Here is a 24,639-nt window from a genome sequence, read left to right on the forward strand (position 1 = left end):
AAGAGGTGGGAAGACTATAAGAGCCAAAGGTAGTGAATGGCTGCAGTGAAGAAGTCTTTTCAGAACAGGACAGAGCAAGAGCACATATGAACTCACAATGGCTGTGACTGTGTGCCTAAGACCTGCACAAGAACAGTCCAGCATGGGTAGGGCACTTCAGAATTTTTTAAAGGTTTGAATAAATGGGGAGACACACCACAGTATAAAGTTGGCAATCTTCCCACCAATTAGCGTCTACATTTGAGGAAATTCCTATCAAGTAGGCAATAGAGATCACTTTTTATGTGAGTCTTGTTCTGAAGTTACAAATAAGAAAAATATTGCCTCATAAACAAGAACATTTTGGTATAAATGAAGAAACTAAGGTTAGGGAGACACCTATTGGTTAAGACTCTTGCCATGCCAGTGTGGGGATCCCTGTGTGAATGCTGGGGGTGGGGGTGGGGTGTGCAGCTGTAATTCCAGTCCCCAAAGGTGGAGGCAGGGGAAAGAGGCTAGAGAGACTGGCCATATAGGGGAGTACTAGGTTTGATTTAGAGATCCTGACTCAATGAACAAGATGAAAGGGTCAACCTCTGGTCTGCACACACACACACACACACACACACACACACACACACACAAAACTGCTCACACACATTTAAATTAACATGAACACACACATACATGTGTAAAGAAGACAAGGGAAAACAGAAGCAAAATTATTATTACCTTTTCATCTATAAATACCCAAAAGAAAATGGGAAGGAAGAAAACTGCAAACTCAACAATTGGCAGGGGATTAATGGGTCCCAGTCTTTCCAAGGCAGCTTGGCCATGATATTGGATTGTGCATCCCATCCAATTCCACACCAATAAGTTAAGCTTTCATTATCTGCTCCGGAGGTACATACAAGCATGCACCCAAAGAGGCTGGTCTAACATATCCACGGAGCATGCTGAGACTACGGTTCCCGGAGAATGACTCCAAAAGTTACTAACAGTCCAATTGCCTACTGAAAAGAAAATTATTTCTAAAAACATAGTGAACATCCACACTTGGAGATGAAGCATAGCTAATTCTTTCTAAAACCTTTTTAAAGATTCACTTTATTATTTTTATGTGTGGAGGGGACAGTGCTTGTGAGTACAGGTGCCTGTGAAGGCCAGAGTTCATGAGAGTCCCCCAGAGCTAGAGTTAAGGCAGTCTGAGTTGCACAGTGTGAATTCTGAGACTCAAACAAGTTTCCTTTGCAAGAATGGTACACATTCTTAACCACTAAGTCATCTCTCTAGCCCACCAGCTAGTTTTTTTTTTTAAAAAAAAAAAAAAAAGCAATGTATTACTGATGTTGGAAGAAAGCCAAGGTACAGGGCTAGATAGCAAAACTGAGCTATGAAACGTTACATATTGTGAGACATAGCATCCGCTCAGGCTTTTTTGTGTATATGTATGTATATATGTATGTATATATCCGAATGCACATGCATAGAATTGAAACAAGCAGTTGAATGACTTTTAGTGACAGGACAAGGGTCGGAGCTGAAACAGAATGGAGTGCATGTTTTTACCTCCTCTGCATTGTTTGGAATTTCAGAATGAAAATTTAATCGTCTATGAAGTACATCATTTTTCAACTCCCCCAAAGGTAAATGTGACAACCTTAACAGTTTATTTACACCTGTGTACAGCTTCATACAACTCTGTAAGAACTTGAATATCTTTAGCCTTATGAAAATCACAGAAGGGTTGGGTCAGAGACGTACTTTATGAATGACTGATGAGATGACATCACAAAGCTCATCAAGAATCTTCTGGAAGGATTAGGGCTCCTGTGGAGAGTCGGCCTCTGTGTCAACAGAAAACTCCTCATTTGGCTGTTCTTCCTGTTTTTTCAAAAACTCTGCATAGTTTTGTTCGTTAATAAACTTGAAGGCACTCCATTTTTCATCATAACATCTAGGGAAGCGTCGGAAAGTTGCGATTACCCTGGCTTCCTTATGTACATAGGATGTTTGGTTATTTGAAAGGCCATCAAAATGCGATGGGATGAAGTCACAGGCCCAGAGATTGAAATTTCTAGAAATGTGTTGCCTTTTATCTGGGGAGATCTTCTTGCGTCCCAAGCCCTAGGGAGGAGGGACAAGATTAGGGGAGAGATGCACAAGGTCACACAGTTCTGAGGATTTCAATGAAATCAGCTAACAACATGCATGTACATAAGACAACCATTATGAAAGCCAACCTGTTGACTCTCAAAAGTCAACACCATCCTGGCAGTGCTTTATTGCTGTTCTGTTTTTCCCTTGTGACTGGACTTTTAGAGACAAGGAAGGTGAAACCAGAGGGACCCCAGCCATATATCTATAACCTGCTAAGAACCCTCAATTCCCAGGGAAGCACCACTCCCGACTACCTCTGAGGAGGCAGCAGATTGAATTTTTTTCCTACCCTTTTGGCATCTCCCAAAGGGAGCAAGATCTCTGGTCTCTGCCCACAGGCTTGCTTGTTAGCAGTTGGCACCTTACATGTGAACCTGAGAATCGCCATGTATTCAGAATTAAACATTTGATTCATCACAATGGGGTGGAAACTAAGAAAGAAAATGAATGTTGGCACAAAGGACTGAAAAGAGATAGACACAAGGTTTCACAGACCCTGCACCAATAAAATGAGGCTGACTGCTCACAAGGGCCCAGCCATCATCCAGGTGGCAACAGGGCCTGATAGGATGCTTGAATCAGGATGAAAGAGAATCTACAAAGTACCACAGCTGGCATCTGCCTCCCTACTTCAACCACCCTCAAATCCAACTAATCGGGGATGGAAAATGTGTGTGTGTGTGTGTGTGTGTGTGTGTGTGTGTGTGTGTGTGTGTGTACCAAAAATACTTTAATCATATCTGAACTGAACATGTATAGACTTTTTCTTTACCATAATTCCCTAGATAATATTAAAACTATTTGCACAGCATTTACAATACGTGGTAAGTAGTTTAGAGGATATGTATGGGTAACATGGGTAATATGGGAATGTTATGCATTGTCTATAAGAGACAAGCATCCGATGATTTTGGTATCAATAGGGGATCCCAGAAGTAATCCCCACAGATACCCAGGATGACTGCATTTACATACTGGAGACACAGTGTGAGGAAACGCCCAGGGGCAGTGCAATTGCTCCTGAAATACAGCCTGTACAGACCAGCCTGTGAGGTAGAACAGGGAAGAAAGGGGGATAGAGACTCTGGGGGCACAAAGAGAAGATGCTAGGCACATTGCATCTTTTGGAAAAGTTATTTGAGGATACTCCAACAAAATGAAAAAGAAATAAAAAGGAAAAAACAATATAGGGAAGAGCTTCAAGGAAAGTGGCCAGCAATAGAAGTCAAAATACTTGCAAAACACGTGGCCATGAAATATATTGGAAAATTAAGAGGAAGGAACAAGAAGGACTGAGCAGGAAGTGCTTGGACATGGAAAGGGAAAGGAGGAGGGAAGGGAGGAAGAGAGGCGAGAGGGTAGACTGGAGAGAAGTTTTAGTCAGACTGGAGCAGTCAGGACCAGTGGCTGAGCTTCAGGGCTCGTCCAGAGACTGAGAGAAGCCAGCCAAGGCCACCACCCTACCAGTCCCAGGGAAGAAAGAACAGAGGGAGGATCCTCAGAAGGGGCTCTTTATCTTCCTTGGGGAAGTCGGCAGGTGTTCATTTTGTATCCAGAGCATAGTGCCTTGTTAGTACATATTTTAAACACTTGTACTTGAGGATAACTATTAGTAAAAAGTCAGCAGAAGTCAGGACAAGCAAGTAAATCCAACTGATAGAGAATTGTGGGGAGAGAGAACAAAAAGAGTCAGCAAGAACACGATAGATAAGAGACAGAAAGCGAGCGGCAGGTGTAAAACCAAAAACACACAACTGTCATAACAATGTGAACGGCTTAAATTCTTAGATGGAGAAACAATGACTCGGGTACACTCTGTTCATAATGGAAGATAAACCCAAAGCAAAATGACTAAGCTTCATGAAGACACAAATGGGATATCTATGTAACCCCCTCTCCCACCAAGACTCAGGACAGTTGTAGAGGAGAGAGCAGAAATATTGTAAGAGCCAGAGGTCAGGGAGGACCAGAGTGAAACTCACCCTGAACCTGACAGGACTGTGGCACCATGACCCCACAGCTGTTGTGACTGCCTGCCTAAGATCTGGACAAGATCAAGCTAGTCAACAGCCTAGCATGGACTAGGGAGGCTCTCAGTAGCCCCCACCCCTAGCTGAGGAGTTATAAAGAGGTGATGGCTTCTGGAAGAGAGGGTCTGTCTTCTTTAAGGGTATGGTCATGGGAGGCGAAAGGCTCCAGTGGATGCTCCCACAGCCATGAGTATACAGGCCTTGGTGGGTTATTTAAAAACAACAGAAAAAGGACATAAAGTTGGGAAGGCGTGGGGAGCTGGGAGGTGGATCTGGGAGAAGTTAGGGGAAAGAATGGGGTGAATACTATCAAAATACACCATATGTGTATATGAAATGCTCAAAGAATTAGTAAAAATATTTTTTAATTCATAAAGAGAAAGGAACTACACTTTGTAGTGCAACACAGGCAAAAAAGGATCCATGACTAAAAGAAACACGTAAGGCTGTGGCATCTTTCTCTGTCCCACCAGTCAGCTCCCAAATAATGACACAGAGACTTATTATTATTTTTATGCAACAAGACCTGATACTAAATTTTAAAAGGAAAACCAAAAAGTGTTGAAATTTAAGAGTAACTTTTAGAAGCGAAAATTGACAAACCAAGACAAAGTAAGAAATATTTCATAACATAATTAACAGTCCTCAGCTAATAACTTTGTAATTAAATGAGGGGCTATATAATCTTTTTAATTACTAATGAGACACTTCAAAATTAATCACATGCAAAAATAATCTCTATGACTCAAAAAGTCAAAATCACAGTGTCCTCCATAAAACTTAATGTAACACCAAAATTAGATATTAACAACAAATACGTAACCTAACAAATTCTGGCCACATTAGAAATTCAAGGAATCTTCCAAACAGCTCTATTGAAGGAGAAATTAAAAATTAAATAAAGATTATTTGGAGGCAAATACTAATCAGACAAATTAGGTCTGATTAACACAGGTTTTAATGATGTGTTTGCCTAAATGTTATTTGTTCATTTATTTTCTCATTCTGACTTCTGATATTTTCCTAATAGTTACCTACAAGTGTAAATGTTTAAGAAGTGTATTAACAAGGTAGTACCCTCTGGATATAAAAATGATCACGTGCAGATTTCTCCAAGAAAAGTATTAGAATTATTGGTTAGGTCTGAATAATAATATCTTCTTGGTATAGCCAGAACTAGAGAATATTCATAGTTTCAATCATCTCATTAACAAAAATGACAAGTATTTGAATTCAACTGTCAACTGAAGAATATTTTAAAGAATAGAAAAGTATGGGTGCTTTGATTGACATTACCATTAAATTTGAAATGGGTGAGTTAAATTTTAGGGAAACACATCATTAAACTCTATGTAATAGCAGGAAGTTTGAATAGACAGACTAGTAGTCAAGGTAAAATGCAAAAAGCTTGTTCTTAAAAGTGTATCAAACCCAAACCTAAGCAGTTTCATAAACCAAATTATTTAGCCAGGACCTCCTGTACAAACTACTCCACTCAGCTACCGGGCCTGTCCTGGGTCCTGGGGGCAAGTTCCATCAAACCACCATAAACTGAAAATCCAATGGTAAAGTTATGTAAGCTATTATAGAACACAGAACACGCTGGGAAACCTCCGGTACCTTTCTGAAAGCTCTCATCACTCTGCCAAGGTGCGTGGGTCCAAGCCTGCATGTGTCATTACCAAGATACACACTCCGGTGGATCTGCCCACTAGACCCCGATCAGCAGTTAATCATCAGGGTAAAGAGTTGAAAAGAGAAACAGGGATGCAAATATTATTTGTAATTTTACACAAATCTGGGTTGACTTTCAACAATATTTATGTGTGTGTGTGTGTGTGTGTGTGTGTGTGTGTGTGTGTGTGTGTGTGTAGGTCAGAGGACAACTTGTGAAAATGTGTTATCCTTTTCCACCATGTGGGTCCCACAGATCAAATTCAGGTCTTCAGGTTGGCAACAAGCACCCACTGACTCATCTCACCATCACTTATTTGACTTTTTCAATGGACATATGTTATTGGGGCCATTTAGAAAGCGTATTAGGTGGGGTTGGAGAGATGGCTCAGTAGTTTAGAGCACATGTTGCTATTGCAGAGGACCTGGGTTTGATCCCAGCATCCACATGGTGGCTGACATCTATAATTCCAGTTCTAGAGGATCTGACTGGGGCAGACCAGCCCCCACACTTACTTACCTCAGGAACTCTTGAGGAATGAGGAATAAGAGACTTAGAGAGTTAAGAAGCAGAGAGAAAACACAGAATAGACTCAGCTACGCCTGGATCCTTATCCAAATGGGCCCAGAGCTTTAGTCCAAAGGGCTATTTATAACAATGCCAAGGGGTGGAGCAAAAGACCTCCCCCTTGCTAGTTAGACCTTTACAAATACCTGGTACCCAGGCCTGTGGTCCAATCAACCTCTTATGCAGTCCTGTTGGGTACAGCCACTAGAAAACCTAGTGGGCTCAAATGTCTCCTTCTGACCTCCATGGGCACCAGGTATGCATGTGGTGATATGGTGCCCAGACATTCATGCAGGCAAAACACTCATACGCATAGAGTAAAATAAAATAAACATTTTATTATAAAGAAAACATTAAGCACTCTACTTGGAGAGGGCAAGGTGGAAATTCTGACTCTGTATTCAAAGGAAAAACAGGTTTTTAGGTTAAGCTACTCATGTTTACTTGGAACAAGGTTGTGTGGAGGGAAAGATTTCTCTGAGCATGATGTTTCATCTCAGTCCTTCTCAGTTTGCTCAAGGATAAGAGTAATTAGCCCATAGGAGTCTACGGGGCTTAAGCGGGATAATATGAAACAGTGGTGTGTAATAAAGACTTCATAAACAAAGGATGTTGCTAACAGCACCTTTGTCACGTGGGTTTTCAAGTTTGGTAAGTGTTCCTGAAGCTCACCTGACACATTCTTCTGCCTAAGATACGCTCACCTGTGATGTCCAGTATAGTAGCTACTGGCCGCTAGTTATTGAGTGCTTGAACGTGAGCAGTTTAAACTGAGATTAGTAACATGTAAATCAGGTTTTTCAGGATTTAGTTTGAAAAGGGAGATGTAAATAACTGATTAATAATTGTTATGGGGCCAATGAGATGCCTCAGCAGGTCAGGGTTCTTGCCATTGAGCCTCAAGACTGAAAGTTGCATCCCCAGAGCCTACAGAGTAGAAGGAGAGAACCAACTCCTGCAAGTTGTCTTCTGACCTACACACACACACACATACACACACACACACACACACACACACACACACACAAACATACATTTAGCAACACACACAGTAAATGTTAAAGAATTAAGTTGTTTTAACACTTAAGAATTTGTTAAAACATAATTTTATGTGAATTGCTCTATTACATGTTGAATTGACAATCTGGAGGAAATATTGGGTCAAATAAAATATGCAAATGCCCTTGGACTTATGGTCCAATAAACCCAATGGGAGCTGAAATATTTTAAGTTGAAAATGCATCTGGCATGGCCTTTGTGGGTTTAAAACAGGGCACATGAAGTTGAGAGGACAAAAAGTGGCCGCAGGGATAGAAGAGAAATTGGAGGGGGTAGAAATTGGACAGGGGTAGGTTAGATTAAAACACATTACATACATGCATGAAATTCCCAAACAATAAAAAATGTAATTCATTTTTTAAAAAAGAAACAAGATACATCTGGCCCACGTGACCTAGCTTGGCAACACATTACACTGTAGAGCACTAAATTTGTCTAGTGGTGTCTTGGGTGGTTACCTGGGAGCTGGGACCTAACGCCAATGACAGAGCCTCACAAGAAACAAAGATACAAAATACTTTATACCCGGCAACAACCCAAGAAAAGGGCAAAAGCCTAAGTTTGAAATTTACCAAATCTGTTACTTTCACAGTATCATAAAGTTGAAACTTTTTAAGTATTCTATCTGTTTTATTAAATTTTACCTGGTCTTTAAATTTTCCTGTCACTGCTAGAAGTTTGAAAACTCTGCTTGCAGCTTGTTATATCTCTCTACCCAGTGCTATGCTAGGCTGCTAACAAGTACTGTCAGACCTTCAGCTCTCCAGTGGCAGGGGACTTGCCACTGCTGGGATAACTTGAGGACTCTCACAAGGGACAGTTCCGAGGGAGGACACTTTGTAAGCATGGCCTGTTCGTGCCTGGAGGCAGAAGGCTTGTGCAGGCTTGAAAACCCCACCAGCTCTGAGAGCTTCAAGAGGGGGCTTCTGTTGCGTGACCTTTCGTGAACCTTGTTGACGACTCCAAGCTGTTCTGACTTTTTTCCAGTTTTAAGGAACACATGTCTCTCCATAATCTGTGCACCTTAGAAATCAAGAGACCCATCACCCCTCCTTATTCTACCAGTTGCCTGCTTGCTGAGCTGGCTATGGGCCCCTGGGTCCCCCCACATGCTAGGCAAGAGCTCTACAACTGAGCTATACCTCAGGCCCTACAAGTTTGCAAAGGGTACTCACAGCGTCAAAATAGTATCCAGAGTTCTCAAAACTGTGGCGATTGTCATGCATAGAAAACGGGAAGCTGCTTTTGCTCGCTGCTTGCTGGAGAAGAACGAGGAGAGAGGTGGAAAGGCACATGTCAGAACTGCGGGGTGACCTCAGACTGGGGCACAGTGATGGGCACGGAAGAGGGATGGGACAAAGGGACCTTTCAGTAAAGCTAATGAGGTCCATCACCAGCGTGGAGTGAACAGCGCAGGAGGAGGCATGTGGGCACAAGTGTGGGGCTCCCTATTGCCGAATCTCTGAAATCAGAAAAATGCTCTTTCAAAAATGTCTTTGGAAGTAAGGATGCAAAAGTGCATAGATGCACAGAACCAAAGGCTGGCAAGGACTTTTGACAGTGTGGGAGCCAACCTCTTATCTGACGAATAAGGATGGCGGAAACCAAATCCTGGAGACCTGACCAGATCCTAGAAGTCCTGAGGCTGGGCTGAGGCTCACAGTGAATGCAGTTGATATTGAGGTTAAAATCAATCTGCTTCCTCCTTCACGCCTTCTCTGAGGCCGGGCTGTTGCTCATGAACTGACCAGGGAGGCAGACCATGGCTGGTAATGACTAAAGGTTCCTATGGGGAACCCCAGCTCATTGTCTGGACCAGGAGGCAGCTCTAGAGGCAGAGCACTTGGGTCCATCACAGGGAACCTGGGTATGACAAATGGGCAAATGAGTTCATTGTCTGACCAAAATGCCAAGTCCTTGGAAGAGCCCTGGGATCCTGTATTGGGGCCCACGCTCGTCTTAACCTTCTCTCGGATTTTGTAGATTGGCGGCAGCTTCCTCTCCACCTGCTGAGACAAGTATGGACAGTGGATTTCCTTCAGGGTAGCAGTTGTGATGGATTCTGGTGTCTTCTGCACCACTCCAATTTGAGGAAACTGGAAACATAACATGTAGCTTGATTAGAACCAGACACAGCTGAATCTGTGTGCCAAGTACGGGCTTCCTCTGCAAAGTGATTAAAACACAGTTTGGGCACTTTTGGTTTGCTGGAGGAATGGTAAAAACCCGTGTAACTTTGAAGTTTTCCTTCCAAACAAACATTTCAAGCCACAGGGGACTTTTCCTATTCACGTTCTCGGGGAACCTGGAAATGTTTCTACATTCTGGCAGAGAGCGTGAGTGGAGGTACTGGGAGGTGATAACTGTGTGCTCTGAGAGCCCTGGCACGTGGAGCCTAGTGGCCAGCCCATGTTCTCGGGCCTGGGTCCACTCTCAGCCCTGGAAGTTGCCAAGCATGCTAGACTAGCTGGTCAACAGGCAGATCTTCTGTCTGCTTCCGTTGGGATTGCAACCATGTGCCACCATTTCTAGCTTCGCATGTGGGTTCTGGGGATCAAACTCATGTCCTTACACTTTACCAACTAAGCCATCCCCCCAACCCCCCTCTTCCCTTTTGAAGTACATCGGCTAACTTTGTAACTATCTCTCCATTCCTCCAAGTTAGGATCCAACTGTGTGTTCAGGTGGCTTTTGATTGACATCTGTGCAAGAGTGATTGTGTTATAAATGCTATCGATATTGTAGGTATTCTCTCCAGCTATAAAGAAGCTAGAAGACACATAGGACTTGGCAGAGTGGATGGAAGGAAGAAACAGGAGGAGTTATTGTTGAGAACAGGGGCCGTAAGGGTCAGTTTTGTGTTCAGAAAACACGGCACTGATATGGATATCTGGTATGAATCAGCTAAAATATGACTGACACTGGGCATTGGAGGACTGTGAGTCAGCACTAAATGAATGATACTAGATGTCCTGGGAACCCCAAAAATAAACAGTTACGTGATGTGTCATATAACTATGCCTGGCAGAGTGCCAATTTTGTGTGGGTTCTGTGTAAATGTAGCCTTGATGTCAAAGGCCCACCTCTTTCCAAGCTGCCTGTGAATTTTTGTCTGTAGGCTCATGTGTCATCTGCCTGTATGTGGCCAGGGTGTACCACTGCATGCCTGGGTGCCTGCCAGTGGCTCCCTACCTAGTCTATGAAGTGTGTCTTATCAGGCTACAACTTCCCAAATTCTTTTCAACCTTCCAGGCTCCCGTGTGTGACTCTCCTCCTTTCCTGGCACTGGAGTTTGAACCTCACAGATGTATAACCCAGCACCATTGTTGTGACTGAATAAGCTGTGCACACAAAACAGTGGGGAACCTAGAAGAACACGGAATAACCAAGGAACTACCACCAGATACGTCTCAGCGGCTGCCTGTGGGCTGAGAAGAACGAGACCAATGACACCAAAACCACCAGGCAAGCCCACTGGCTTTTATGCATGCAGACCCTCCCCCACCCCCCACCCCCACCCCCCAACCCCCGTGGCATACGAAACTGCCTATGGGGCCTCAATGCATTGTTCCTGGTGAGACTCATAATGTACATTGCTTGGCTTCAAAAACTCAATAGAAGAAAAACACAGGGGAACAGCCAGATCGGGTGGTGCAAGAATGTAACCCACGACACAAGAGGTTGAGACAGGAAGTTTGCCAGGTCAAGGCCTGCCTGGGCAACTCAGTGAGAGTCTGTGTCAAAAGAAAAAGTAAAAAAAAAAAGCTGGGGACATGCTCAGTGGTAGAGTGCTTTGCCTAGCACGGGTTCAATCCTCAGAACCACGAAAGAAGTAGAGGAGATAACATTCCCCCCAAATCGTCACCACCACCCCTCCCCTTAGTGCTTGGGAGGCTAGCATAGCATCCTGATATAGACATACAATTCTACATATGGGTAGTTTCGAATGCATTGGATCATGTAGATAATATAAGAATTAAAAGGCTTCATAATTTTATAAGTCACATGTGGCCATGTGGGATGACTGATGTCACTCCTAAACAATGAATCCTTTTTTTTTTTTTTTTTTTTTGGCCTTTCAAGACAGGATTTCTCTTTGTAGCCCTGGCTATCCTGAAACTCACTCTGTAGACCAGGCTGGCCTTGAACTCACAGAGATCCGCCTGTCTCTGTCTCCCAAGTGCTGGAATTAAAAGTGTGGGCCACCACCATCCGGCTTTTGAATGCCTTTTTATCACAGACCTTTTGTTAGCCTTCCCTTCCCTCCTCATTGTCTGCACCACCATCCGGGATAACAATATTAACGGAGCCCCCATGTGTTATATGTGAAAGGAACAAATACACTTTACAGAAAGCAGACCACATTGTCCCTGGTGTGCACCTTGCTTTCCTTACTTCATCACAGACACTAGAAAGTTCTCAACCAGCTTACACATATTTCTAATTATTTCTGTATTAAAACTTAAAAGCATGTTCAAACAATTATTGTTCATGTGTGTGCATGTTCATGTTGAGGCTAGAGGTCAACCTTGGGTGTCATTCCTCAGGAGCTGTCATCTTGGTTTTTGAGGCAGAATTTCTCACTGGGACTCAGGGCCTGCCAAATAAGGAAAGGACAGCTGGCCAGTAAGTCTTAGGAATCTGCCTGTCTCCACCTCCCCAGCACTTGGCTACAAATAGACGCTGTCATATTGTTTGTTTATATGGGATCAGGGAAACAAACTTGGGCCCTCATACTTAGGCAAACACTTTGCTGACTGAGCTATCTCCTAAGGCCCTACACGATGTTAATTGTTCACTTATTATTACCGTGTGCATGTGTATGCATGATATGTGCGTGTAAAGTGCATGTACATGGAGGTCAGAGAACAACTCTGTGGAGTTGGTTCTCGTCTTCTCCCTTGATGGGATTCCAGGGATTGAACCCAGGTTGTCAGCTTGCGTAGTAAGTGCCTTTACCTGCTGATCTCGAAACAATCACTTTTAAAGGTAAGTATAAATAGTGCAAGTGGGCTCCAAGTGGAGCCTCTCTCTGGTTCCCTCCATCCAGCTAAGTTGCAACTCTCTTGGGAAAGCCATGAGACCAGGTTGGGGGGGGGGGGCTGTTCGGACAGCCGGGATGATGGCTCACATCAACTGAAAACTGACTTGAGTTCATTTATATTCTGCAAGTCTGTGGACTAAATCACTGTTTAAAAATATGGCTCTGGCATTTTAATTTCACTCTTTTAAAATATATATTTAATGGCTATAGCATGATAGCTGTGGAATAAACCCTTCTGTTAGATAGTGTAACCGTGAAATACAGCTTTTTAACTAGGTGGTGGTGAAATTTTCACTGCCTTCCATCACTCAATGACTGAAATATTAAATAGGAAAATGAAAGTAAGTCGGAGGAAAAGAAAGTCTTTCCTGCCCAGCCACAGCCAGATTACAACCAGCAAGGTCAACTGCAAAATGACTGTCACCTCTAATGGGACAATTACTGTCCTCGCAGATGGGCTGCAGCTGACTCACAGCCAACAGCTTCTTTAATTTTCCTAACTCATCTAAAGTTCCTTCCCGAAACTTCACGATCAGCACAATTCTTTTCACGCTCTTAGGTGCTGACAGCAGGAGGACTTTTGCCAGAGGCTCAAGTTAAGCTAAGGATGTGGATGGACCAGTGCCTCTCTTTCTGACTCCTGGGTCTCGGGCTGCCCTTCTGGGCTTGTGGCTGGAAGATGACATGAAATGCTGACCCATGATGTGTAAATTCTCACTTTGTCTCTCATAACAGAATTTGACGTCACTTGAAATGTCAATGTAGTTGATTTAAATAACAAGCTTCCTATACTCCCTTGCAGCTATATTTGCTATGTAAACCCATGAGCCTGCAAAGCTCCTGGAAAAAGTACTGTTTTCCTGATAAAGGGGGTAGCCCGAGAAGAGAGAGAGCTTCTGTATTATTGTCCCTTGATCTTCTTGTTTTCCTGCCTGGAGTGTAGACTCACTACTACATGGCGAGGATTAGCTTGGCAATGAATATGGTTGAACAGAAGGCTGGAAAGAACCCAGGGCTCTGAAAACTCCCTGAAGCAGAGTCCTGCCTGCTTCTGCACTTTGCTGCTATTTAAGAAGAAACACAAATCTGTGTCTGGTTAAGACACTATCAGTCCTGCCCCCGCCAGGCTGGTGACCAAAGCCCAAACCTAGGGCATATATATATATATATTATATATATATATATATAATCTGCGCTATGTATTCCTGTAGTCAGAATTAGTCAGTCAAATGCAATCCTAACTGATATTCAGATGACAGAAACAGGAAGCTATCTAGTGTGAGAAACATTTTTCCCACCGTGGGCCATTATAACAATGTGGCTGACACAGGTGAGGCAGACAGGTCTCTGAGTTTGAAGCAGACTGGTTAATATACTAAGTTCCAGGCCGGGCCAGCCAGGGTGACATAGTAAAACCATGTCTCAAAAAATGAGTAAACTAAAATAAAATAGGATAAAATTAAAATGTGGCAGACACTATTTCCCATTTGACTTTGGCTCCCAGGGAACCCAGATTAAAATGTTTTCCTAGTCTCAGCCTCTTATTCGAACACATATTTATGCTGGCATTAAATTTTATTTTACTTAGACTTTTCTGTTTCATTTTATATATTCCACATACTACTTTTGATCTTAATGGACTAAAATGAAGTTTACAGTGTGTGTGTGTGTGTGTGTGTGTGTGTGTGTGTGTGTGTGTTATGAATACATGAATATGAGATACAGATACACTATAGTTAAGGAAGTGTTGATTGGCTATTCTACCTACCTTTGCCATTCTGAATGAATTATCTTGTTAGCCCCACAGCAGCCCTCTAATTTTGGTACATTTTACTTTACACTTTAAAAAGTCAACACTAGACAAAACTTGTTTACCTTAGTCTAAGGTGATACTGAAGAAAGTGTGATCAGTGCTGTAAATTCTAAAGACCCAAATTGGCCAAAATCTTTTCCCTTTTTCTTTTAAAACAAACAAAAATTTCAGTTTGAGAGCTAGAGATATGACTGAATAAATAAAGATCTAGGCTCTTGCCATGCAAGCTTGAGGACCAGATCCCCAACACCCACAGAAAAGCCAGGCTGGAGTGGCAGTTCACCTGTCCTTCCCACACTCAAGAGGCAGATGTGGAACCTCCAGAGCAAGATGCCTGTTTAACTAACCCAATCAGTCAGCTGCAAATTGAAGTGAGAGGCTCTGCCTCAATGTCTAAGGGGGAAAGTTATTCTGGAGGATGCTTGACATCAATCTCAGGCCCCCACAAACACGTGTGCACAGCACCTGCCCACACATGTGGACATGCTCATACACTACTCACATATACATGAAAAAATAAATAAATAAAAACAAGAAACCTCCACAAATCTCCCTGCTCCCCCATGTTATTGTCTTAAATGCTTTGAACACAAATCTTCTCTCAGATTCTGCCTCTGGTTGTGAAAGTGGAGGAAGACACAGGGATTCACCTTTTGTGAACAAGTTGAAGAAATTGGTCATGGAAAACTGACAGTGCATGGAATGTCCACATTAAGGAGCAAATGAGAAGTCCCTGGGCCGGGAAGATAAGACTTCACACTGGGGACAGATGCAAATGTTTCTAGAAGACACCAGAACAACAGCACGCCCAACTCGGCTGTTCATGATATCACCAGACAGGGGTCTTGCCAGGATAGCTTGAGCCTGGGAGTTTGAGGTCTGATCAAGGACAAACTCCCAGGCTCTGCCCGTTTCTTTGTCTGGTGATGGAAATTGGATAGGACTTGGAAGTTTAAGAATACTTCGTTCAACAAGTATTGAGTATGCTTACTGCACTGGATCCTCATCTAGGCACTGATGGAGCACCAGTGAGGAAAAGTGACATTTGAGGAAAGCTTATGCTCCAGGAAGAGACAGCTCACAGTATGGTGAGGGTGTAGTGCTAGAGGGCAGGTATTTGGAAACGGGAGCTGCTGAGCAGGCAACAGTTTCTGCCCAGTGAGCATCCTCAAGGGCCCACCCTGTGCCAAGCATTTCCCCTCTTTCCCCCTTTCTTCTTCCCACCTTCTTGCTTTTCCTCCTTTCTTCTCTCCCTTTCTTTCCTCCTTTCCATTTTGCTTTCTCCTTCTCTCTTCATTCCCACATTCTTTCCCCCTTCTGTATCCCCATGCCTCCCTTCTCTCTCTCTCTCTCTCTCTCTCTCTCTCTCTCTCTCTCTCTCTCTCTCTCTCTCTCTCTCTGTCCTTCCTCTTTTCTTAGTCTTATTTTCTCAGACTGTGTCTTATTAGGCAGCCTAGGGTATCTTAGAAGCTCTCAATCCCCCTGCCTCAGCCTCCTAAGTACTAGGATCACAGGTTTCGGCTGCCTCCCCCAGATTCACGTGCATTCATTCAGTCCTCAAAAGAATGCTGAGCTTTCCATTCAATGGGTAAAGAAACCAAGGCCAAGAAAAGGGACTCTTCAAAGGTCATGTTGCCATAGGTAGCAGAATGGAATCTAACTCAGTTCTGTGCCCTCAATGACAGTCACATTTCATGAAGAAGCTTGCAGGAAGGCCATCTTCCTTACCCATCTTCCGGCCTTGTCCAAGGATGGGTTGAACCGCTTCCCTTTGGCCATTCTCTCCAAAGAGCTGAATGTACCGAGTCCTCACCTCTCCATAGCCTCACAAGCTTGACACATCTGAACCGCCTCCCACCCCGTCCCTGACCTCCGCAATTGCTGCCCAGTCAGGGAGGTGGAGAATGCCCGTCGTGGAATGGGAGCCCATGTCATAATGGGCAGAGCCTTCTAAGCCCTGAGGGAGTGTTCTTTTCACTTGTTCCTTGCACCAGGTTCCCCAAGCATGTGCATAGTCCCACCCACCAGATCCCAGCTGAAGAACTCTCAGAACCCAGCCGAGAGGTGAGGATGAGGATGCCGGGAACATGGCAAACATTTTGCACCTTCCTGGTCCTCATAGCAGCCATCTGTTTCAATCTCTCAGTTTTCAGACAATCTAGTCCTTTGCCGGAGTTGACCTTGTTCACATCAGCATGCTGCTGTTCCAGGACCAAAGCAGCCACTATCTCCTTCCACGGTGTTCTCTGCTTCCCAGCTCAGACCTAATCATGTCACACACACACACACACACACACACACACACACACACACACACGCACGCACGCACGCACGCACGCACGCACCACTCCTAGGCTCACTCACCTGCCTGGCGCAGCATAGAAGCCACAAGGAGATAACATTTGTACATAACTATGTATCAGATGCTATTCCAAAATAAACTCTTTTCTGTGTCCTTAGTTTATTTCCCATGAGGGTCACATCATCAATGATAGGGCACCAGAAGGCAAAGTGAGGTCATGGGTCCCCTCTAGAAATCATGAGCTGCCTGCCACCCTTAGGCTGCCAAGGCTGCTCCTGAAATCTGGCCTCTGTCCCTGGGCCAGGACATAGACCTGCCTCTCTCCCTCTCAGTGATGTGCTTTCTGCTTGTCTTTCTCCTTTGCTGGATGCCACCCAGCCAATTCTCTTGGCAGTTCCACACGGCAGTGTGAGTGGACATCCACAGGAGGACGACTCCAGCTAGTCTATGGGTTAAGAAATTGTGTCATCATCTCCCATCTTCTCCAATCATCTCATCTCTGGTTCTAACAAGAGTTGTCATAGTAGTGATAAGAGACCTTACCGCCTGCCAGTACTGAAGGTCTGTCAACATGGGTTCCTGGGTGTAACACCTGAGGTACCACAGTCCTGCTGCAGCTGTAGCACAAAAGCCACAGGCTAAGGAGAGAAGAGATTGAGAGACAGCCGTGCTGGGCACTATGACAGCCCCAGATGGAGCAGTACTGCTATGATGTCACAAGCCCTCCCATGGATACCAGTGCCCACTGACCAACCCAGGGTAGTCGACAGTGTTTCTCGATGTCCCCACTGCTGCCCACACTGCAGAGCACAGCATAATGTCCACCCCATCTCTGCTCAGCAGCCTGGGCAAGACTCTATAAATTCTGGAACATAAGACCCCCCAAATAACCAGGCTCTAAACATAGGACATGTTGATTTCCACACCCAAAGCTGAGTACTGGCTCAGCATGGCAGATGTGCTTAAGTTGGGTCCTGGGATACTGGGGCTGCTTCCCGCCTGTCACCAGCTGACCAGACTCAGGAGGCTGCTGTCATCTCCTGGTCCCTGTATGTAGCATCTGACTCCAGCATCAGAGTGCAGGATGAGGATGTTACACTGGACCAATCCTAGCCCATACCTGCCATGGTCTCAGTGGTCTAAGAAGTGTCCCTGGCAGTCACTATTACAACACTTTCTCTCATGGCCCAGAGATGAAATATGTGACCACGCTTTTTCGCACGGGGCACTATGGGTCAGGTGTGGTGGTGCTATAACAGTGTTTAGCTCAAAGTTCTATCAGAACAGAAGAGACAGAACCAAGACCCAAGGTCAGCCAGATATACCACCCTGATCTTGAATTTCCAGCTTCCCTGGATTCCAATGGAGAGAGGGTTGCTGTCATTCTTTATTCGTACTTATTTTTAATTAATTAATTTATTCATTCATTCATGCATGCATGCATTCATTTATTATGTTTTTGAGACAGGGTTTCTGTGCATGTAGCCTTGGCTGTCCTGGAACTTGCTCTGTAGACCAAGCTGGCCTTGAACTCACAGAGATCTGCCTGTCTCTGAGTATAGGAAATAAAGGCATGGGCCACCATTGCCCGGCAGACTCATTCTTTATAGTACAGGTGGGGCAGAAAAGGGAGAAGTTTGCCATCTCTCCAGGAAATATTGGTAGCTCAAAGGCACACTGGAAAATTAAGAATGGACACAATGAACACACTTCATTTGGCTAAGTTTGCTAAGTGCTTCCGTGTTTGCTGTTACTTAAATGACTTCCACACTTAAATGCCTTCCACATCATCCCTAAGAACTGTGCTGGTTATTGTCTACTTACATGTGCCAGCCCACTGCCGATTCATTTTCTGTCTCCTCCTGCCGTGCAGCCAGGGGTTTGGGGTGTAAAAACTGCATCATCTATTCCCCTAGTGTTTGTCTCGGGCTTGATTCATCAGAAGGAAAGCACTGGTGAGGACTGGAAAGGCAGGAGGCAATGGGTGCAGGAGGGGTGTGCCCCTGGGATAGCTGACACTCAGCTCCCTGGGAGGATGACCGGCCTGACTTGTGCTGGGATTTGCTCATTGCTGTGGTGTGAAGGCTTCTGCTGGTGGGTGTCAAGCTCCTAATATCAATGAGCATAGGATAGCGAAGAGCTGTATATGATAGTCTCTAATAGACTACTGAGTCAAATTGCTGAGCTTCCAGGCCCCTTCCCTAAAAAGCCATGATTTGGAAGCAGCTAAGCATCTCTACCCGCATCCGTGGCTCTATCCCCACAACCACAGCTCTCCCTGTTAAGGGCTCCCTTTGGCTTCAGGGTGTACCGAGCCTCCTGCCACTGCTGTTCCTGGGAGCTGTGTTCTCCTTGTCAGTTCCTGTGATGCTGTCCACAGCTCTTAGAAGAGACTTCAGCAAGCTGTATGTCTGTTCTCCCTCCCGCCCCCGTGTGTGTGTGTGTGTGTGTGTGTGTGTGTGTGTGTGTGTGTGTGCGCGCGCGCGCGCGCGCGCATATGGAGGTCGGTGTTGGATGCCTTCCTCTATCATTTGCTACTCTGTTTTTTTGAGACAGGGTCTCTCACTGAACCTGAAGTTCTCTGTGTTTAGCTGGACTAGCTGGCCAGAAGTCTCTAGGATTTGCCTGTGTCCACTCCCCCCCCCCCCCCCCCGTGCTGGAGGGACAGGTGCACAGCACATTACCAGACTTTTACACGGGTTCTGCAGTTGAACTCAGGCCCTCACGCTCGTCCAGCGAGCACCACTCACTGAGCCGCCTCCACAGCCCTGCTTCCTGTGTGTTGGAATGTATGTACCGTCAGCCTCCTGAGTGGGACATTACTAGAAACGGAAGCAGGTACTAGTCGTTCTCTCCATTGGCAAGGGAGGGAAGTAGCATCTCAGAGAAATGAGGCGACTCAGCACGGCCGTACAGCCAGTGTGTGAGAGACTCACACCGGCCCAGATGTGCTACAGCACTTCTCCTGGAAGCATCAAGCAGGATCGTTCAGTTGAAGTCCTCTACTTGCTAGACAGAAAGACGGTGACTCCACAAGAGTATGTTTTAACTTAAAAAAAAAAAAAAGATCCTTCCACAAGTATGACTGCAAACCCACTGTGGGCCAGCACCAGCACTGTCACCAACATCAACTCTCATTAAACAGCCAACAAACATGGCTTCAGCGACACATCCAAGGAGCAGTGTCCCCTAATCTCTGAGTAACCCACATTATTTTCATTGAACTGTCTTCAACATTTATAGCAAATGGTTTCACCCTGTGTTTTTTCACAGATGGCTTTGAAGTTCAGACAGTCTCTGTCCAAAGCATTCAGGAGTCTGTAGAAGGCCCATATGCCTGTCTCTCCTTGTAGTTCTAGTGCTAGAGGCTGTTCCTTGTTCTAGAGGATGATTTGATCCTCTCCACCTCCTAATTCTGGAATTACAAACATGTGCCGCCATGCCCATCACTTTACATTTTTTAAGAGCTTTCCAGAAAAGGTTTTACTGGAAGCTGTTGTATGCTAGATGCCGTGGTAGATACTGTAAGATGCTACCTCGGTTCTCATGAAGCTGGCTGGCTGATGGAGAGACAGACTTAACGACCCAGGTAGCTGGTTATAACCATAAGAGGTACAGGTTCCCAGAGACTATCTGGCAGGGAAGCCTGAATCTGGAAGGTGATAAAGAAATCAAGAATGACTTCAATGAGCTCAGGGTAGAGGGAGAAAACAGCCCAGGCAGATGAACAGCCTGCTGGAGGATTGATGTCCAGAGGAGTCTCTCACCAAAGAGAAGAAGAGCTGTTCTTTAAAGGACAGGGTAGCTTGGACACTCTGGAGAAGCCCATGCATGGGTTGCAGCAGAGGCTGGATGGTAAAGCAAAGAGCCAGGTCATCCAGGCAGTCCTGACAGCTACAAACAGGCACCTAGTCTTCTATGACCTTGACCAGCTGGCCAAGGTCAATGGGAGGCAGAGGCAAGAGAGTAAATGAGTTGGACTAGAGAAATGACTCAGTCTGTAAAGTGGTTGCCTTACAAGTAGGAAGATCAGAAATCAATTTTCAGAACCCACATTTTCAAATGCTGTGAGTACTGGCATGCTTATGATCCCAGTACCTAGGAAGTAGAGAAAAAAAGATCCCTGGCTCTTGATGGCCAGTTAGCTACACCCAGTGAATAAGCTTCAGGCCAGAGAAAGACTCTGCCTCAAAATAAGGTAAATATGACTGAAGTGTGGCACCCAAGGTTGTCCTCCAGCCCCCACATGCAAGAGCACACATATACTTGTATATACACACACGTGTGTGCACCCTCCCATGAACATGTACATACACAAACAGAATTATGGGAGACTAGCTCCCACTTTTTTCCCAGGGTACTCTTGAGGAGGGAGGGATAAGAGATATTAGGTAGAAAGATAGAGGGAAGAGAAACAGAAACACAGGATAGTCTCAGGAGGGTCTGGATCAATATCCACCAGCTCCTCCTGTATCTTCTAAAGGACCTTTTATAGGAATGCCAAGGGGTGGAGCAAAAGACCTCCCCCTAGCACAGCTAAGTGCAGACCCTTCCAATCACCTGATAACCACACACATGGTCAAGCTGTCCTCTAATGCAGCCCTGCTGGGTAAAGCAAGCTCAGATCTCACTATGACACCTTTGAGGGCCTCCACACAGAAAAGAATACACAACAACAACAAAACAAGCTTTAGTGTTTTGAGGGAATATTTTCATATCTATATGTGCACGCATTTGTGTATATGCATGTGTATGTACATGTGGTGTTGTGCCTGTGTGTGTTGGTGTGTATATGTGTGGGGAAGTGTGTGTGCATGTGTATGAGCGTGTGGGGGTGTGCATGTGTGTCATCGTGTGGGGAATGGAGGAGCGGAGGTCTACTTCTGGTATCTTCTGTCACCCCCCACCTTATTTTCTGAGTCAGGGTCTCTCACTGAACCTGGAGCTTACCATTTCAGCTAGAATGACTGGCCAGGAGTACCAAGTACAATCCTGTTTCCACCCCTTCCTCCAGCATGGGGGGACCATATGTGTGGGCCACCACTCCCAACTTTTATGTGAGTGCTGGGGATCTGAACTCAGGTCCTTATGCTTGCCCAACCAACATTTTACCCACGGAGCCAGCCCCAAGATGAAAAACAATGCCTACTCCCCACCCCCACTCCCCCCTCCAGGGAGTGAAAGAAGCCTTACCCTAAAATGCAGAAGGTGGGAATGGTAGTTCATTGTCACCTCCTCCTCCTCTGCCGCTCTGGTTCAGCCTTAGAGAGTTTGAATGAAAATATCATGCTCCAGCTTGCTTCACCTTTAGGAAGACAGACGCTTGTCTGTTTGATTGGCTGGTGAAGTTTTTGTTTGGTTGGTTGGCTGATTCTGTTTAGACAGGGTCTCGTGTATCCCAGGCTGGCCTCACACTTTCTGTACAGCTAAGGATGACTTTGAACTTCTAATCCTCCTGTCTCTTCCTTCTAAGTGCTAGGATTACCGGCATGTGCCGCCGCTGTGACAGCTGTTTTTGTCTTCAGAGATTGAATAGGATAGCTCTCCAAAAACCCGGGATAAATGACGGCCGTAATTACACGTGTGACTCAAAACGAAGCTCTAAGATGGAAAACAGCAGCCCTAGAATTTTGAAACAAACCAGCAAAATAAATATCTATTTTCAGCTGAAGAGAAAATAAACAGTGGCTTGAAACATGGCAAGAAGTTCCCTCCCTCCCCCACAGAGACGCGGAGGGAGAAGCAGGGGAGGCAGGGTCTCTCTAAACAGAAGACTTAAAAAAAAAAAAAACCACCTTATCCTCTTATTTCAAACTATAAAACATAATGGAGATTTCATCAAGTTGGCAGGAAATCGTGAGCTAATAAAAGAGCCTTGTTACAAAGACAATAAGACAAAGTCATAAAAGACAGACTTGGGCTGAGTCCTGGCTCTCAGCCTTGCTCTGCAGCTCCACGGGGACACAGGGTTCATCAACTGAGTTAATCGTGTGGATGACCACGAATTTGTCCTTTCTTGTCTTTGCTCTTTCTTCACATTCCAAGATACTTTTTGCCCAGACGGTGAGCCTCAAAAGACAGTCAGGAAGTGGACGGGGTGCTAAGTTACGTTGTACAGGCTTCTACACTTAAGCCACCTGCTAATCAGTCAGGAAACAATGAAGGAGACCCAGACATGGCATCCCATGCTGGTTCCCAATATGTCCTGTCACCAAACTGTCAGCTGTGGGGGTTGCCCTCCTTCCTCCTGATGTTTTGAGTGGGCTGTGAGAGGGAACTCTCCACTTGGGCCTCCTGTGCCTTTTGGGGAGATCGGCCCAGCAACATTCAAATTACCCAGAGTTCATCAGAAGTGCAGGATTTTGCACATGCTCTCAAGCCCTCAATCAGAACCTGTGTCAAACAAGGTTTCTGAACTCAAAAACAAACAAACAAAACCCACCTTTTCTGGATTGCACTATAGCCACTTTCCAGGGTGCCCGATGGGGACATCAGACAGCCAGCACCATGCTTTCCCAGAGGGCCCTATGATGCATGCCGCTTCATTGCACAGTTGCATAAACATGCTGCAGTGTTGCTGTGTTAATGTTTAATTTAGATTGCTGCCCCATTGATTCCACTGTGGCTCAAGCAAATGAGAGTTAGCCAGATTCATGGTTTTGCCACACCGCAGTCCAGTCGTTCTGAGTGTACAAGAATGACCACATCAGGGTTGTGCGCCTAATTAAGCACTTAGCCAATAACCCACTCCCTCTGGGCTGAGTCCTTTGCTTCAGCCACCGCAAAAATGAGATCAAGCTGGGCAGTGAGCGTGGGTAATCCATGCAGGAAGAACTGGTTTAAGGTGAGGGTGGATTGATGGGCATTATTTCAGACAGCAGTGAGAATGTGCAGTCCCTCCTCAGATGACTCCAATATTCCTTTATAAATGCAAGATGAGGGCTGAAGCCAAATGTACTGGGGGTGTGAGGTGTGGGGACCCAGCAGGGTGAGCATCTTCGCCTCCTGTGAGCAGTTGGGATATTGGGGATCGGGCTCTGCCATTGGTATGCACGAGGCTCTCACTGCAGTAGGATTTCTAGAAAGTAATTTGATGTGTCTAATTGTTCCTGGTGAGATAAGAACTCTGTTTTATCTCTAGTCACAAGACACTTTATTGACTGCACTGTCTTAAGGGGTGGCCCATAATAGCATTGTTAGGGGGAATGTCAGTGAAGGCACTGGAGGGTGGAAAAACAAGAAATCAAATTTCTCACATGACAATAGCTCGAATCTCTTCGGAGCTTTTGCCCCCACCAAATATGGTGAGCATTCTTTTCAGGCTGATCCTGTCAGCCACCAAAACGTGTTTGTTCAGCCAAGCTAACCAGTAGCTACGCATTCTAACAAATCCCTACTCACCCTCCTCCTGAGAAGTCTGGACACTGCACGCCCCACCCCCACCACAACACTGCACCAGTCTCTTCCCAGAAAAATCATTCTTGTGGCAACCCCTGTGCCTAAGCCTTCGTGTGGCATTTTTTTCATTCAGCCATCTGCTTGTGTAGGGACATCCATGAGACTTCTTCCTTGGCTGGCGTAATTAAGAGATTCTTTCCTTTCGAGTGTTGTGTTACATTTACATTCAAGTTATTTTGCTCTCTCTCTCTCTCTCTCTCTCTCTCTCTCTCTCTCTCTCTCTCTCTCTCTCTCTCTCTCTCTTTCTCTTTGCCCTTGCCCTCAAGGAATTGTGGGAATTCAAGTTAATAGGCTTTTAATGGTTCTGTGATAACTGTGATTATAAACTGTGAATCCGATCAGGGGGAGCGTCCAAGTTCAGCAGGATCTTGGGCAAAGACACCAGTGTCGCTTTTGATGCTCAGTGGAGATTAGTTTTGTGTTCAGACACCACTATGCTTAGAAGAAGAAAAAAAAAAAGACAGGAGAGGAAAAAAAATTAAAGGCGCCTCATTTGCTTTGCAATTGCTTTGATAACAATTTTAAAGCCTTTACACATTCTCTTTTTGA

General features: G+C 45.0%; 1 protein-coding gene across 4 annotated transcripts; it reads right to left on the minus strand.

The window, feature by feature from the left end:
• Nucleotides 1-1,629: 1,629 nt before the first annotated feature.
• Tex36 (testis expressed 36) lies at nt 1,630-22,183 on the minus strand. Of its 4 annotated transcripts, none has more exons than XM_015995833.3 (5): nt 17,176-17,299; nt 12,002-12,070; nt 9,438-9,569; nt 8,649-8,732; nt 1,630-2,109 (listed from the first exon to the last, which is right to left on the minus strand). In XM_015995833.3, the coding sequence occupies exons 2-5, from the start codon at nt 12,011-12,013 to the stop codon at nt 1,804-1,806; spliced, it is 534 nt and encodes a 177-aa protein (XP_015851319.1). In that variant the 5' UTR covers nt 12,014-12,070; nt 17,176-17,299; the 3' UTR covers nt 1,630-1,803. The 4 variants fall into 4 exon arrangements, with proteins under 4 accessions (XP_015851319.1, XP_042141000.1, XP_076410271.1 ...); XM_042285066.2 differs by lacking the exon at nt 17,176-17,299 and adding an exon at nt 16,059-16,208; XM_076554156.1 differs by lacking the exons at nt 12,002-12,070; nt 17,176-17,299 and adding an exon at nt 21,826-22,183.
• Between the last annotated feature and the right edge of the window lie 2,456 nt (nt 22,184-24,639).

The sequence above is a fragment of the Peromyscus maniculatus genome, chromosome 1, assembly GCF_049852395.1.
Source record: "Peromyscus maniculatus bairdii isolate BWxNUB_F1_BW_parent chromosome 1, HU_Pman_BW_mat_3.1, whole genome shotgun sequence".
Lineage (NCBI taxonomy): Eukaryota > Metazoa > Chordata > Mammalia > Rodentia > Cricetidae > Peromyscus > Peromyscus maniculatus.